This window comes from Hippopotamus amphibius, chromosome 12, assembly GCF_030028045.1.
Source record: "Hippopotamus amphibius kiboko isolate mHipAmp2 chromosome 12, mHipAmp2.hap2, whole genome shotgun sequence".
NCBI lineage: Eukaryota > Metazoa > Chordata > Mammalia > Artiodactyla > Hippopotamidae > Hippopotamus > Hippopotamus amphibius.
The window spans coordinates 49,898,982-49,916,219 of NC_080197.1; the positions used below are offsets into that span (position 1 = coordinate 49,898,982).

The 17,238-nt window shown below is 43.9% G+C and overlaps 1 protein-coding gene across 2 annotated transcripts; it reads right to left on the bottom strand.

Moving 5' to 3' along the window:
• Window positions 1–379: 379 nt before the first annotated feature.
• PRNP (prion protein) lies at window positions 380–12,346 on the bottom strand. 2 transcript variants are annotated; one of them, XM_057702093.1, is made up of 3 exons: window positions 12,232–12,346; window positions 9,546–9,644; window positions 380–3,126 (listed from the first exon to the last, which is right to left on the bottom strand). In XM_057702093.1, the coding sequence occupies exon 3, from the start codon at window positions 3,114–3,116 to the stop codon at window positions 2,346–2,348; it is 771 nt and encodes a 256-aa protein (XP_057558076.1). In that variant the 5' UTR covers window positions 3,117–3,126; window positions 9,546–9,644; window positions 12,232–12,346; the 3' UTR covers window positions 380–2,345. The 2 variants fall into 2 exon arrangements, with proteins under 2 accessions (XP_057558076.1, XP_057558077.1); XM_057702094.1 differs by having other exon boundaries at window positions 12,236–12,289.
• Window positions 12,347–17,238: the final 4,892 nt, after the last annotated feature.

Genomic DNA, 17,238 nt, shown 5'->3' on the forward strand with positions numbered 1-17,238 from the left:
TTGAGGGCAGGGACAGGCACAAAGTAGATACTTTAGTTTGTTAAGTCTCATGTTAATCAAGAAAATCCTCTATTTCAAAATCCAGGACAGTAAAAACCTTCCAGAATTCAAGGACTGTTTTCCACTGCTGCAGTAGTGACTTTGCCAGGTACTTGTGGAAAAAAATGAAAAGGCAACAGAGAACAGCTGGTGTGTGACTGGGAGTAAGGTTGAGGCAGGATGAAGAGCTGGTGCATGAAACATTGGCCACCATAGGTGGTGTGAGGACTGAATGCGCCATTTTCCTCAGATTAACCCCCAAAATGAAGTAACCCCCAAAATGAAGCTGCCGACATGCGGTGCACAATGGTGAACACAACTGCAAACTTCACGGAAGATGCTCCTTTTAGCTTGTTTAATTTTAGTCAGATAGTAAACATTTATAAACTTTTAATACAACAAAACAAGTACATGCAGAGTTACAAATATAGAAAATATAAAGCACATGCGTACTTCAAATGTCACTCTGGATTCTTATAGAAAATTATTCAGTGCACACTGTAAGCCTAAGGACCACACGAAAGGGTTTCCTTTAAGTATTAAGTACCTTACAAAAAGCATGTAATGCATTAGATAGTTCAGATGTTAACTGCTCTAACTGAAATTGCTAAGTTTATCATATGCAATATATATGTATATATATTTTTTACGTAGGATACCCGCAAAGTGCAAGCCAGTAATACCAGTGCAGAATAGTAATGTATATCTGCTATGTAACAATATTGAACAATCCAGGGAATGATTTATGCCTTCCTTAAATAATGGTAACAGAATTTCTTTTTCCACCCTGAATGGATCATATTTCTACTATCTCTAACCTAAGATTTTTTTTTGGAACGCCTCCCTATTCTTTGATTCAAAAGCCAATTATAGGGACTTCCCTGGTGGCACAGTGGTTAAGAATTTAACTTCCAATGCAGGGGACACGAGTTCAATCCCTGGTCCAGAAAGATCCCACATACCGCGGAGCAACTAAGCCTGTGCGCCACAACTAGTAAGCCCGCGTTTCACAACTCCTGAAGCTCTAGAGCCCTCAACGAGAAGCCACTGCAATGAGAAGCTTGTGCACCACAATGAAGAGTAGCCCCCAGTCGCAGCAACTAGAGAAAGCCCACACACAGCAACGAAGACCCATCACAGCCAATAAATAAATAAATTAAAAAAAAGCCAATTATAGAAACTAAGGACCTAATTCTGTTTTTTGACAGTTATGAGGCAGCAATAAAGAAATGCAAGTATTTCTTTTCTTTGTACTCTATTTTCTTTATTACATAATTCTCTATACTTGCTGTTATACCCTCACCAGTCCAACACTAGCACGGGCCCAGGAATGAGTCAATCAAATGAATACAGTGTTTTTATAGCTGCAGTTTCCTGTATGCTAAAATTCACCCAAACAATGTCAAAATCATTGTGGTTTCCAGGTAAACAAACAAGACATCTGCTCTTAGTGTCCAGAAGGTAGTTTAATTAAGGTACCTTAATTATCTGTAGTTTATATTACTAAAGAAAGGAATACCACATGAAGGTGCTTTAAACATCCAAAATGTGAGGCTGTCTTTGAGTGCACCTCTCCCACATGCTGGAATTTTTTACTCTTGGGAGGCTTTCATATTATGTTCCTTCCCTGTGAAAATGTCCTCTGCCCAGAAGGCTAGTTTGCACAAATACCCATTCTTGATGCAATAGCTGCTGTGTAACCTGTATTGCAAAGTGCAAAACATCCTTACAGTTTCCTGCAGGCACAGGACATGCCCTCCAGGGGGCTGAGCCTGGGCCCACAAGCTAAGGATTTCTTGTTTTGCTTTTGGAATGAGTATTATGTGGCTTCCTTCCAGATTTGGCAGAAATGCTATTTAAACAGGGAAATGCAGTCAGGTTTTCTTAAAACAAATGAGAAAACTTATAAAATCACTGCTAAGATGGGGCATTAGTGTACTGAGCTCAAAGTGGAGAAGGAGCTGGAGGTATTTATGCAAAGGTATTTGAAGACAGCTCTGAGAACTGTTTTAGCCTCAATCTATTGCACCTGACAAAAAATAAGCCTAGATAAACCAAACAATATTTGGTTACACTTTTACCAGCTTAGCACTAGCACTGACCAACGAAGGATTCAATCAAATGGGTCTTGCATAAATAGAATCTCAGGTCTACTCTCCATTTCCCAGTGCTATAAGCACAAGAGTATTAACCTACGGGTGACGAAGAAGCAAGAATGAGACACCACCACTAAAGGGCTGCAGGTGGATACCCCCTCCCCCAACCTGGTAAAGATTAAGATGATGATGAACACAGGAAGGCCATCCTCACCCCACTATGAGGAAAATGAGGAAGGAGAGGAGGAGGACCACAAGAGGGGAGGAGAAGACCACCACGCTTGCCCCTCTTTCGTAATAAGCCTGGTATTCCTTCTGGTACTGGGTGATGCACATTTGCTCCACCACGCGCTCTATCATCTTGATGTCGGTCTCAGTGAAATTCTCCCCTTTGGTGGTGGTGGTGACCGTGTGCTGCTTGACTGTGATGTTGACGCAGTCGTGCACAAAGTTGTTCTGGTTGTGATACTGATCCACTGGCCTGTAGTACACCTGGTTGGGGTAACGGTGCATGTTTTCACGATAGTAACGGTCCTCATAGTCGCTGCCAAAATGTATAAGGGGCCTGCTCATGGCACTCCCCAGCATGTAGCCGCCTAGGCCCCCCACCACAGCCCCAGCAGCAGCAGCTCCTGCCATATGCTTCATGTTGGTTTTCGGCTTACTGGGCTTCCACTGACCGTGGGTGCCACCACCTTGACCCCAGCCTCCGCCACCATGGGGCTGTCCCCAGCCACCACCGTGGGGTTGACCCCAACCACCTCCGTGGGGCTGACCCCAGCCACCTCCGTGGGGCTGACCCCAGCCACCCCCTCCCTGCGGTGGATAGCGATTGCCTCCAGGACTGCCCTGTCCCGGGTATCGGCTCCCCCCAGTGTTCCAGCCTCCTCCAGGCTTTGGTCGCTTCTTGCAGAGGCCCACGTCACTCCACATGGCCACAAAGAGAACCAGGATCCAGCTGCCTGTGTGGCTTTTCACCATGATGACTTATCTGCAAAATAAAGAGGATGTCAGTGTTGTATGTTTCTATCTAAACCACTCAATGTCTGCAGCATAATGAATGGCTGCATAGCAGTAGCATCAGCTATAAATGTTCTTGGTCATGAACGTTCACACTCCGTATGTCTCTTTTGCAACACTTACAGCAAAAGGAATTATAGCTAAAGGGTTAACACAGCTCTTTCTCCAAGGGCAATTTTGACCTTAAGAGAATTTTTGGCTTTGTTTCCTAGAAACTTGATAAAGGTGGAATGCCAGCAACATTGCTTATGATAAAAATAATCTCTGGTTGATACACTGTATCTAAACTGGAAGAAACTATAAACACCTGGTGAGTTTATAGCTTTGAGCTTCTTTAAAGTAGTGATTCTTGCAACCAGGCATGTGCTTGTGGGGACCCTGGCAGCTCTGTCTATTGGGCTGTTATGAGGGATACGAGCTCCTGGAAACGTCTGAGACCCTGGCACGGCCCCTATGGAAGTGATTCTAATGTCCAGTTAGGAAGACCCCCAGGGAGGTGCTGAGATCATTAAATAACTTTCTAAGTAGGTGGCTCATGTCCTCTTTCCTGGAGCAGGAACGGAAGCAGGGACTGAACCTCTCTTGTTTGCTGCTATCCCCTCAGCGGCTAAGGCAGAGCCCGGCACAGAGCAGGTACACAACAGATACCTGTTAACTGAAAGAATTCACATCCTCTGAACATATAAATGCCAGCAAGAATTTCCTCTGCAGAATTCTCAATACAATAAATTTTTGGAAACAGGAAACCTGAGATTTTGCAAACCCACTTATAAATTCATTTTTCTCTCTACAGACAGACAAATGGGGCTGCTCAAAATAGGGTAAGAAAGGCTGTGTTCACAAGATTTGCAGTCACTCACTCACTGAAATGAATCTTAGTTCAGCATTTAACGGTTCATGAGTGGCTTATTTTCTCCTAAGTTTTGGTACAAAAGACACATATCTTATACAAAAGGGCTAGCAAAGTTTAGGAATAAACAAAGTATCCTGCATGATACCTCATGAACCTTTGCAGAATGCACATTCATCAGATTAAAAACCTCCTTTCAGACTGAAAATCCTGTTTACCCTGGTGCTTGGTTCCAAGGGCAGAGATGAAAGGCGCATAGTAGAGGGACCACTGAACAGTTCCTACTCTACCCACATCATACCACATGCTCCAAATACCTCTGCCATAGAGCCAAAGTGGTACATGTTGTAACGCAGCACTGGGGCATCTTCAAATAAAAATGGCATCGAATATTATAAAGTTATTTTTCATAACCTTCAAAACTAAAGACTAAACTGGGTAATATTCAGAGGAAGAATGATTAAAACAAATGAATTAACATCCCATTTATGTTTCTACTATCATTATTGAAATGTCTTGGTGTAAATAAAAATATATTTGAAAGCTATAAGCCCAGTTAAACTGCTCAGAATATGCCAATTAGGATTTTTGGAGGCTCTTGTGTGTAAGGGTCAGAGAGACAGGGGCCTTGATCTTCTACCCGAGTCTCCTGGCACTCAGTCTCCTGCAGGCCTGTGTCCCTGATCTAGTCTCCATTTGCTCATGGGCTCAGCTCCCGGCTTCCATGCTGCTCACAACTCTGCTCAAACACCTCAGGTACTGAACAAGAGAATTAGCACCTCTGGAAGGCTTGCTGTTTCGTGTGGAAGATGAAAGACTGGAAGAATCAAGGTGGCACCCAGATTTGTGGGTTGGGCAACTGAATGGACAGAACACGGAAGGTGGAGCAAGTCTGGAGGGAGACAAACGAGGGGCATGACTTTGGCGATGCCATTGTCAAGCTTCATGTGGCACAAGAATACCAGTAGGCAGTTAGCTTGGTGAGTCTGGAGCTGAGGTATGACCACGGACTGGAGATACCAGCTATAAGGGCCATGGGCATATGTTGCTGATCAGTGCTTCAAAACTGAATATTAAAGTTGGATAATCATAAACTATATTAAGACAAGATCATTTTAAAATGAGTTGAGAACATAAGCAACATTTCATTATGAAAAGCATTAAAAATAACAACTATGTTTTGAAGCAGAGAATCATTTCTAAGGATAAGAAGGACTCAAAACTTAATGAGACCTTAGAGAATCTCTTTCTGTTTGTGATAAAAAGGAAGATCTTATATGATTTAATCCAAATCTCTCACGCTACAAATTAGGCCACCAAGATTCAGAAAAGTGAAGCGACATATCTGGGATTACAGTGTTAATCAGTGAAACTGCTAGGAACGGAGACCAGGTATCTGAATGCCTGTCTGTGCTGTGACACTTCACATCAGATGCTCTCAGAGAACGGTCAGGTTGTGGCCTAAAGCTCTGGCACATTTCAAGACATTAAGTATTTGATAACAGTCAATACCTATTTATCACTAAGAAAAATACTCTTAGGAGACTTAGGAATATGAGGAAACTTCCTTAACTCAATAAAGATTATATAACAAAAACAGCACACATACTTAATAGGTAACTTCTGAATGCAGTCCCTTTAAGGTCAGAAACAAGAGAAGGGTGTCCACCATTTCAGGACTGGAAGTCCTTTCCAATGCCATATGCAGAGAAAAAGAAGTAACCGGTGCAAGAACTGCAAGGAAAGAGCTCCAGCTGTTATTATTTGGAATTAATGTGATCACATATATAGAAAATTCAACAGACTCGACAGAGGTAACACGAGACTCAACTAGAGTTCAGCAAGGCTGTGGGATACAAGATCAGCCTACAAAAAATCAACAGCATTTCTCTACAACAGCAGTAATTGACTAGAAAGAAAATTAATAAATAAGACAGTAATAATTTCAACCCAAACTATAAAGTATCTAGGATTGACTTATCTCAAGCGAAAATAAGACTGGGGAAAAGAAAACTGAACACTAGTAAAGAAGAGAAGATGATCTGTAAAGATGGAAAGGTCTTGGTTGGAACAATTCAGCACTATAATGATGTCAATTACCCCCAAATGAACTTATAATGTCAAGAAAATGACAAAATTCCAGTTGGATTTTTTGAGTAATTCAATAACCACAAAAGGGGTAAGAAATGTCCGTGGATAGCAAACTCAACCTTAAAAAGGAAGAGAAAAGAGGAGAAAACCTACTGTTATCAGACATTAAATCCTATTACAAAGCTATAGTAATAAATATGCAATAAATATGGTAACAGTCTAGAAACCGACCTACAGATCAAAGGAAGAATAAGACAAACCCACATATATAAACTTTAGTATGAACATGATAAATGATAAATCGGACACCACAAATCAATGGAGAAAGGAAGGTTTGTTTCACATATGCTTCTGGGAAACTGGAGGAAAATAAAACTAGCACCCTAAAACCACATGGAAAAGCAGACTCTAAATGGATTAGAGACCTAACTGTGAAAGGAAAAAGGTTTTATGAATTAAAAATGTGTGGGATGGACTAACTTTCTATTAAATTATAAAGACTAATGTTAGAAATCAATACATTAAACCAATATTTATGGAACAGCTAGTATGTATCAGTTTTTAAAGAAGTAGAAAACTTAACCATAAATAATAAAAGAAATGGACAAAAAAAGTAACTGTACAATAACTATTGATTAGTTTAACAAATGTTTATTAAGTGGTATGTAAGATATTTAGTTTGTGGGTTCAAGGACTGAAAGACAGTGGGAAGCCATTATAGGGTCTTAGGAGAATAACATCACAGGAATTTTTTTTTTTTTTAATGAAGTCCACGCTGACTGCTGTGCAAGGATAAAGTTTTGGGGGCAACAAAGGAAATGGTGTGACCACTTAGAAAACACTGAAGGAAGATGGGGGTGTGGCCTGGGACTGTGACAATGCAGTTGAGGAGCTGTGAAAAATGGGATGTATTTTGCAGACAGAACCAATTAAGCAGATAGAGTGGATGGCGGAGTGAGAGTTGGTCAGGTTTGCGGCTTTCGTAACCAGGCAGATGGTGGTGACATGGAGGGCCCTGCTTGTGAGAGAAAATAAAGCTTTAGTTTGGATATATTAACCTTGCTACATCTATGAGCCATTCAAGTGGGAGTATCAGCTTAGGCAACTGTTAAAAAAATCTGGAACTCAGTAGAGATAAACATTTGGGCAGCTTCACCTGAGAAGCAGTGTTAACAGCCAAGGGGATAAAGGATGAAATGCAGATGCCAATATTTTCAGTGAAAGGGTCTACACTCTTAGCTACCCAGCCTCCACCAATGTGGGTGCCAAAATCCAAAAGAAAATACCACCAAGCTGATTTTGATGGTTTAGTAAAAGAAGAATACACTGTGACCAATAGGATTATTTCAGAAATATAAGGATGGCTCAAAATCATGACATCAATTACCCTATTAGTAGGTTAAGGAGAAAAAAAACAAAGATTCTCTGATGTTGAAAAATGTTCAATTAAAACCAACATGCATTCCTGATTTTTTAAGTTTAAGCTGTGAAAAAATTTCTATAGAACTGGAAAATAGTCCCTTTCCATCATCAAGAATAGCCATCACAGGTACACAGCCCACACCCTATCTTAACTGAAAGAGGAAAGGCATTCTCATTAACATATGAGCAAGAGAAGAATGTAAGCAATTGCTGATATTTTAGACTGTTATGGAGGTTCTAGCCAGATATGATTTTCTATCTGGAAAATCCGGGGAAATCATCCAAAAATGCCCTAGAATAAATAAGCAAGCTTACTAAGGTGGCAGTTTTTGAAATCAATATAATGAAAAGAGTGAATACCCAAATCACTTGTAATTATTTAAAGATTTAGTGTGGAAAAAAAAATCCCATTCATAATGGCAATAAAAAACTCAAAATATCTAAGTTTTAATCTAAAAATAAACAGAATGTACATGAGGAAAGCTGGGAGGCTGGAAAGAAGAGAAAGATGGATAATGTTTTTGGCTGGGAAAATCAACAACGAAAGATACTAATTCACCTCCAAATAATCAAAGTCAAAACAATTTCAGTCCTAATTCAAAGAGGATTTTAAAGAATATGATGAAATGCTACTCAAAATTAAGAAGACTAAAGAGATTATTGAATAGGAAGAAAATCTAGGGTACGCTTGGCCTGCCAGGTACCAGAATGCACTGCAAAACTACAACAAAAGAGACCATGTGGCATTAATGCAGAAGCAGAGTGGCAGAGTGATGGAATCAGAGAGAAGGAACAAAAAAGATCCACATATTACCCCATTCATCCTACTCCCATTCATACATGGGGACTGAGAACCAGAGCCGGTAGGAACTTGTCCAGTAGTCACGTGCCAGGGGCCAAACTTCTGATACTCAAAACATGTTACACCCTTGAGACTTAATTGGTTAAAATAGGAACTGGCACCAAACAGTCCCCGTATGCCCCATTGTCCCGGGGAAATTTCCTGTCTTTCCTGACCTAAGTGGAATTGATTTGTCATGTTTGCATCTTTTGAGGTAACTGCCCCTTAAAGAGTCTAATGCAAACTACACAAAACTTTACAAACCATTCTGGGGTGGGGGTTTTTCGCTGGCACTGAGGCCTAGCCCTGGACTGAAAAGGGCAAAGGGCCCCCAACCTGGTCCATCCTCAGAATTATGTGAAGGGCTTGAAAAAAGCAACACTGCTAGATCCTAGTGATGGGATTTAGGAATCTATAATAAAGCTTCCAGGGAATTGCACTCCTAGCCAGGCTTTGGAGCTAGGTCTCCGGAACAAAACACTTAACGCTTATAACGTTTTGCATGAAAGGGCACACCTCACTCAACACTGTAAAACAAGTATACTCCAATTAAAAAAAAAAAAAAGGCACACCTCCCTTGATGTGATCACACAATACTAGAACAGCAATAAGTAGAATATGGTTAGAAGAAAAAGGATGATCAAACAAAAACTTCTCCCAGCTGTCAGAACTGCTACACATGCTATTCACTCAAGGATTATTTTGCTGCAGCCGTCACAGCTTTAGATACAGGCACGTTCTGAATGTTTCACATACAGAAGTTCACACTTGATAAACTGGTTGCCTTGGAAGAGGAAATAAGATCTGAAAAGGGAGAATGAACTAGGTAAGTTAGAACTACAGCTTAGAAAAACTGTCACCTCGTAAAACCTTTTGTCAGTTGATAGTCACCTTCAGCGTTAATTTGGTGCAGAAATGTTTGTGATGTTACTGCTTTAATTATATTATTTTGTAAATGGTTACTTCCTTACATAACTCAGAATGACTCTAGATAAAGCTCTTTCCCTGCAAAATCAAGATGATTTTATAAGAAAGGGTGATTATAATAGGTGTGGGTTACACATATAGATCCAAGTTGCCTCCAGAGCAAGGATTTGTGATCACAGCCCTTCCAGGCCCTTATCTTCTGTGACAGTTGGGGACTTTGAATCATTACGAGACCAAAGGGATTCCGAAGGGTACGTACATTTGCTGTGGCTCAGCTAAGTTGGGTCTGTGTCCTTGGGAAGACAAAATGCTTCGGCTTGGCTGAAACTGTTCAGTTTTCAAATACATTCAGGAGTTCCTAAAAAAAAAAGAAAGAAAAGAAAAAACTAGAATTGATAAATAAACCTAAGAACTGATTCTTTAAAAGAAAAACCCAATGTATAAATTACTAAACCACTAATAAATCTACTCAAAAAAAAAATGAGATAATAGTTGAAAAAAAGAAATGAGGTCGGCTAAATAAAGCAGAAGCAAACGTGACGCTGAGCTCTCCCTTTCCCACACACAGAAAACTGTGGGTCCATTTCATTTAGAAAATTGAGAACTATGAACTATTTTACAATTATTTAGAAAAGCAATATATCAACAAAAAAAGAAAATTAAAATAACCTGTAATTTCTATTAAAACTTCATTCTTATTCAGATTTTTCACATACACATTCATGCCTGAGTAAGTAGATACAGTTTAGCAATCTGTACTTTGACTTGTCAGTTTTTTTCCTATATATCACAGAGGTTCCAAAATCATGACTTCTGATGGTTACACACCGTTCCTCTCAGTTAATGTGCCATGATTTTCTTAGCTGCTGCCCTGCTGTTATACATTCAGGTTGTTTCTCTGTCGGGCCTAATTTTAGATCATTCTGAATTCTGTGCCTGCATATGGCCTTTTTTTTTCTTTCCTGTTTCTTCCATTGCCGGTAAATTCCCAGGAGTGGGGTTTCTGGGTCATGGCTTAATGCATCACCAGGCTGCTTCTCACAAATTTCATACAGATTCACAATGTCTCCAGAGCTGTGTGACTAGGAAAGGAATAAAGGGTTACATACTAAAGGTCAGTTTTTGCACAGACAGTTACTCTTGGCAAACTCCGAAGTAGGTATAATTTCCTCCATTTTATGAACGGACAAGAGGATGAAGGTAACTGGTCCCTAGCTGTGAAATTAGTCACAGAGCCATCTTTCTAACCCCAAAACCCTGCCACCTCCCAGGATCACTGCATAGGCAAATTTCTAGGTTACCTTCCAGCAGTGGTTGCTGTTACTGCTGTTTTTGTTAATAGCTGTAAAACGATAACCCACACTTGCTTCAATTTGCATTTTATTCTACAAATGATTCATCATTTCACCTTCTATCCTATAATCCTGATATTTTTCTTTCACAAGTATGAAAAATTTGTGTCAGATATAAATCATATACAAAGCACGTTCTAGTGTTGCTGTCTTTCCCTTTCTGGTTAGTTCTTTTTCATTGCAATTGCTCCTCAGCATTTGGATAGGTAAAATTGTTCCTTTTCATTGGTGATTTTTTTTTTTCCTTCTTCAAACGTGAGAGAGTTGTTAATTTTTCCAGAGATCTGACATTTTAATTCAATTTTCTGTTCCTATTTTTTCTGATAATTTGATTTGTGAAAATCGTTAAACCTACTCTACCTGGAGTTTTCTGCAAGGAAAAGAGAAACACTTCAAATGCCGAGCATTCGGGGAGCGACTGCTCCCAGTACAAGACAGTAACTCGGCCACGAGCTGAGGGTGATCACGCTCAGAGAGTGGAAACTGCTTGCTTTGTGTACGAATCCCGAGGAGAGGAAACTGAAAAGCAGAGAGGAGTGATTTTAAGATGGCGAGGGAGGTGGTGGGCTTATGATTTCAAAAAAACCTATTTGCTGCAGCGGCTACACATGGAAGAGGACGAAAACGGACAGCAAAAAAGGACTTCTCCCCGTTAATAATCAAACGCGAAGGTGCTACCAGCGCCGGCGGAGTAGTGCGGTTCTGCGAGCGGCGCCGTCCGGCCCTGATCCCCTCTCTCGCAGCCCCCTGACGGCCGAGCTCCCTCTTTCCCCGGGGCAGTGGAGACAGCGAAGAGCACAGCCTGTGCGCCCACCACGCCTGAGCTCGCAGAAGACGCCCCGCCCCCGCGGCCTGGACGCCTGGGCCGGAAGTGAGGGCGGGACGGCCCCAAGACTCCGCCCGCCGCGGCCGGAAGCCCAGCTCGCGCTCGCGGGTTCCAGCCCCTGAGGGTGCCGGAGACTCGCCCGCTGCGGCGCCCAGTCACCGCCCGGTTGCACGTTGGCAGGCTGGGTCGCCTCTCGGGAGGAGCTCGGCGGCGGCTGTGGGCCCCAAGACGCCCCGGGACTCCTCCCCGCCGAGGCCCTGGCCCCAGCTGGGTGCCCGCTTCCCCGACTGCCATCCCGCGTCCCCTCTGTTGCATCGGAAGGGCCCGGACCCCGGCGCCTCTCCCCGGTTCTCGCTGAGCGCCCCAGCGGAGCCCGCTTGCGGCCCTCCTTGGTTTCCCCGCGCCCATTCCCCAGCCCTGCGGCCCCTCTGCCGGCGCTACTCGCCATCCCACTCCCGCGTGGACGCGCGTGGGAGGGGGCTAGACGCATCGACACCACCCGCATCCCTCCAGAGGGGGCCCGACCAGCCGCGGCCCCCGCCCCCATTCCGAGTACAGGGAGCTGGGTTATCCAGCAGGACATAACCAGCAAGCACGCCGGGCAGGCCCGACGCGCCCCGCGCCCGCCGAAGCCCCCCGCCCTCCTGTCAAGTCGGCCTCGCGACCCAACCGGGCCCTACGCCCTCGCGCCACGGCCCCCAGGCCGGGGTTCTGACTGCCGGCCTCCGCGCCCGCGGTTCCCTCTGGGAGGCCACGCAGCTGTTTACCTGCCTCTGCAGGAGAGAAGGTCCTCGCAGCTCGGCGGCTGCCGGCGACTGGCGGCGAGGCCGGGCGCGGTGCGGGGAGGCGGCGGCGCGCGTGCTCAGGCACACCCGCGGCCCGCGCCCGGCTTTATGCGCAGAGGCGCAGCCCTGCCAACTAGGGCCGGGAATCTGAGTCCCTGGAAAAAAACAAGTTGTTTCCCTTATACGCTTGTGTCAATTGATACCGCTTCCCCGGCTCATCACTCCCTGAAGTTGCTTATTGACTATGAAAATCATCTTTAGAGGAAAGTTCGGCCCAAAGCCCCAGCTGCCTGTTACGTACTGGAGAACTCGAGAAAATGAAAGATTAGGGAATGAGAAAGCAATTTTTGGAACTTTGGTAACCAGAAATTTCTAAAGAGAAGGAAAATTCTGCTACCGTGGATTAAGCCGAATGTTTGTGAATTTTCACATATACCCTTAAAATTTGAGGCCATCACCTTTTCATTCGTTTACTCAGTGATTGCTTATTATATGCAAAGAGATGATGTAGGTTATGATATGGACAAATGAGGAAAATGCACTCCATTTTACAAGTCCTCTCTGCACATTACCTCAGGTTTCTTGTATAAAACATGGTGTGTTCTTGATCATGTTACCTGGTCCAGGCTTGGTCTGCTCACCACAGGACTGGCCAATAAATCGGGAGACAGAGTGTTGAGGCAAGGAATAGGACTTTATTCTGAAACTGGGCAGATCGAGAAGATGGAAGACTAGTGTCTCCAAAAAAACCATCTTATCAGGGTTTGGATGCCAGTTTCTTTTATAGAACAGAGAAGGGGAGGAGATGAGGAAGTAAAGTAGAAAGGCCATAAGTTTTGTAAATATCCCCTGGAATGGCCAGCCTCTGGTAGGGGAGGTGTTAATTTCTACTTCCTTGCAGCCATTCAGGTGTACAGGGTCAAGATGTTTCTCTGAACAAAGGCACTTTGATTTAACATTCAGGCAGAGGGCAGGGTTCCCCAAGGCAGGCTGTTATGTGTAGACAGTATTCTTTTAGTGAACAGAAGCAATGGGAAGCAAAAATTAAAGTAAAAGAAACAGATCCAACATGTAGTCAGATTTGGCTCTTCCCTGTTACAATTATTCCTGCCAAGAAATTAGGTCGGGGTTTGTCTCATGTGAAGGATGGCAAGTGATAGAAGACAGGTATTAGGGTTGGGGGGGGGTCATATACATTATAGCCCAAATTCAGGCACTTTTGAGAGTACCAGTATTAATTAAGCTGGGCCAATGGGCATAAACCTGGGGAAAATGAGACCTCTAGTCCCCTTGTTATGGGCAAGAGGCTCCACTAAGGAAAGAGGTTTAAAAACATTGAGACACCCACCAGAAACAGGATTTGGATTAAATACCTGTATCCCAGGGCGGCTCACTCAAGTGGGAGGGGACGAGTGAGGGAGGGGAGAAGCCAGGAGGATTGTGTAGAGTGGAGTGATGTGAAACAGCTCTAGGGTGGTGTTTATATGAAAGTGGGTGGGGGCCTAAGAGGTCTGCTGGGAGGGGGAAATGAGAGGTCTGTAAAACATGGCCATGGGATGGAGGTGATTCAGTAACAGAACTGGATTGTGGCCAGTTAGAAATGAGTATTGGGCAGGAATGCCAGGGCTGTTTTCTTTCGAATCAGTCTTACATAATGATTAGGCTGATACTACTTTTAGAGCTTTACTTTCTTTCATCAGAGATGGCTTATTGTGAGTTGAATTGGGGGCAGTGAAGCATCTCTTTGAGTCTTGAGATGGGGTGGGACTGGGAGTGGGTGCCCAGATCACACTGGGCAAGGGGCTGACTTTCCCCTGCCAGGAGGGGCCCTGTAAAGCTTGGTTAGAAGATGCCAAAACTCAGCTTTTTTCTCAAAAGAATCCTGAGTCTACTGGCTGAATGCTTTCCTCCCTTCCCCCAACCAAGAAAATGCTCCAAAGGAAAAATAGTTCTTGGGGGTTTGAGGGAACCGAATGGGATTGCCTTGTGTCCTATTCTGGCTATTGTTGCTATGTAGCAACTACTCCAAAACTTAGTGGTTTATAGCAATCACTATTTTATTATGCCCATGGATTGTGTAGGCCAGAGAGTTGGACGGGCACAGTGGGGACTTGACTCTGTCCCATGATGTCTGAGACTGCAGTTGGGAAGACTCAATGTCTGAGGCTGACTTGATAGCTGGGGATTGGAATCAATTGAAGGCTCTATCACTTGCATGGCTGGCACCTGGCCGGGAGGACTTGAAAATCAGGTGTACTGATTGGAGTGCCTTCATGTGACTTCTTCATGTGCCCTGGCTTCCTCCTAGCATAGTGGTCTCAAGTCTGATGGGCTTCTTACCTGGCTTAAGAAGTCCTAAGGGGACTCCAGGTGTGAAAGTTTCAGCAAACAACATGGAAGCTGCTTTGCCACATCCCACGTAGCGTCACTTCCACTGTATGCTATTGACCAGATTAGCCATATGGGGACTTCCCTTGTGGTCCAGTGACTAAGACTCTGTGCTCCCAATGCAGGATGCCCAGGTTCAATCCCTGGTCAGGGAACTAGATCCCACATGCTGCAACTAAAAAGATCCCGCGTGCCGCAACTACACGTAAGACCTGGGACAGCCAAATAAATTAATTAATTAATTAAAAGAAACAAAAAACAACTCCCCCCCCCCCCAAAGTAACCATCCAGATTCAAAGGCAAGGGACATAGACCCCCATCTCTCAATGGGAGGAGAATCAAAGAATTTGTGGCCATTTTTGAAAACTGCAATTATGGGGCTGTAGATTCTTACAGGCTTTTATTGACCTCATGAACAGCACCACGGTGGGCAGCCCACAGGAGGAAGCTTTTGCAAATGGCCCTACATCATTCCTCATCCCAACCTCATTCACAGTTGCCTCTACCATCACCACAAGTACCATATCCCATTATAAACAAGGAAGGCCATTTTCTGAACTGGATGGGAAGTGCAGTTGTGGGCTTGTCCTCTGGGGCCCCTGCTGTGCTGAGTTATGGCACCATGAAGACATTCTTTGAAAGTCTCCCTTCACATCTCCTGTGTCCTGTCTCAGTTATTTGTTGACATCACATAGATCCTCCTCAGCAAACATGCAGAAGCTAAAGAAGTCAAACTCTAAATTTATCTTATTTTCAAATGGAGAATTATTTCACTCAACAAATAATTTATAGAGCACCTAGTGTGTTTTAGAGAGTTACAGTCTCTGACCTCAGACAGCAAACGGAATACAGGAAGCCACATAGAAAGTGATCAGGTCATGCAGGGCCTAACAGCCGATGGTAAGCTGCTCAGATTTTAATTAAATGTGGTAGGAAGCCCTTGAAGATTTAGGCAGGGTGGTGACATGTGAGGGAGTAGACACAACTCTTCTGAGAAGTTTATCCTTAGGGGAGCAGAGAAGTGGGCAGTAGCTGGAGGAGAGTATGGGTGTAAGGGAGGGTATTTTGAACTCTCTCTAGCAATGAGGGTCCTTTTCAGGGTGGGCTCGATCATTGAGGGTATTTGTGTCCTCAAAGACCTCATTCCTTCCTTTTCTCTCCTCTGGCCTCCCCAGGGTGGAGTCAGATAATGCAGCAATTTAAGGTATTGATTCAGATATCACATTTTCTCTAAGGATGAGTGATTGTGAATTTAAAGAGAAACCATCATGCTACAGATGCATTACAGGGCGACATGTTGCACTACTCCTTAAACACATAAAATGATTCCTTAGTGGCTAGACTCCAAGGTCTGGGCCTTGGGTTGTGTGAAAGAGCCTGGACAGCCTCTCTCCCTGCATCCCCCTGGGCTGCAGCCCTGCTGGGGCAGTTGCCCCTAATTTAACTACTCTGCTCAAGCAGTTTCCTCAGCCCACAATTCCTTCACCCCATCTCTTCTGTGAAATCTTTCCATATTTTCCCACCAAAACTCAACCACCTTCCTCCTGCTCCAGCAGCAACTGGCTTGTACCATCCAGCCCAATTTTGATCCACTCTGTCAGTATTTAATGAGGTTATAAATTGCTTGGAAGAAGAGCCTTGGGGCCTTGCAAATGGAAGGCTCCCAGAAAAATCAAAGTGTCCTGAGAGTGGTTACCTATCCCATCCACTCATTTTGTTCTTGCTCTTATTTTCCCCTTGGTTCCGACAGGATTTTTCCTTTTCTCCTTCTGTCTAGCCAGACATGAAGTATCCCAGCTCCCCAAAAGGATGTTTCGTGTCACCCAGAACCTCTGCCCCTTCACTTACTTTCTTGAGTCCTTCACTTACTTTCTTCCTGGTCACAGATTTTCCAGAACAACCTGTCTGATTTTTGTTGGCATTTTTTGTCTCCCAACCCAGGCTTGGCTTGTTCTATCGTTCTGGGCTCTGGAGACTTTCTGTGTTTCCACTGACAGTTCCCGTGCTATTGGTAATCTTTCTTATCACTGGTTAAAATGATTCTAACACCCAATTCCAGTGTGTGTGTTTGTGTGTGTGTGTATGTGTGTGTGTATGTGTGTATATATGTGTGTGTATTGTGTGTGTGTATGTGTGTGTGTGTGTGTGTGTGTGTGTGTGTGTAGGGGTGGTGGTGTTTTCCCTGTCACCAAGCAATTCTCCAACATCACTGGATGTCCAACAATTCAACTCAGTTCTGACACTATCTATCCAGAGATAGCATCAGACCCCACAGGTTAGGGGTTCAGTCTAAGACAGCCCCCCTTCCTGACTCAGATGCCAGTTGTAAGTCCAGGTTGTCATCTGTGCTTCTGACTGATCAATAGATTGGAGGTTCCAGTGACCCCCCTCCTTGCATGTGATTAACTTGCTAGAGTGGCTTACAGAACTCATAAAAACATTTTGCTCACTAGATCAATAATTTGTTTTATTGTAAAAGGTATTAACTCAGGAACAGCCAGATGGAAGAGATGCACAGGGCAAGGGATGGGGAAGGGGTGTGGAGCTGCCATGCCCTCTCTGAGTGCATGGCAATCACTATATCTCCACATGTTCACCAAC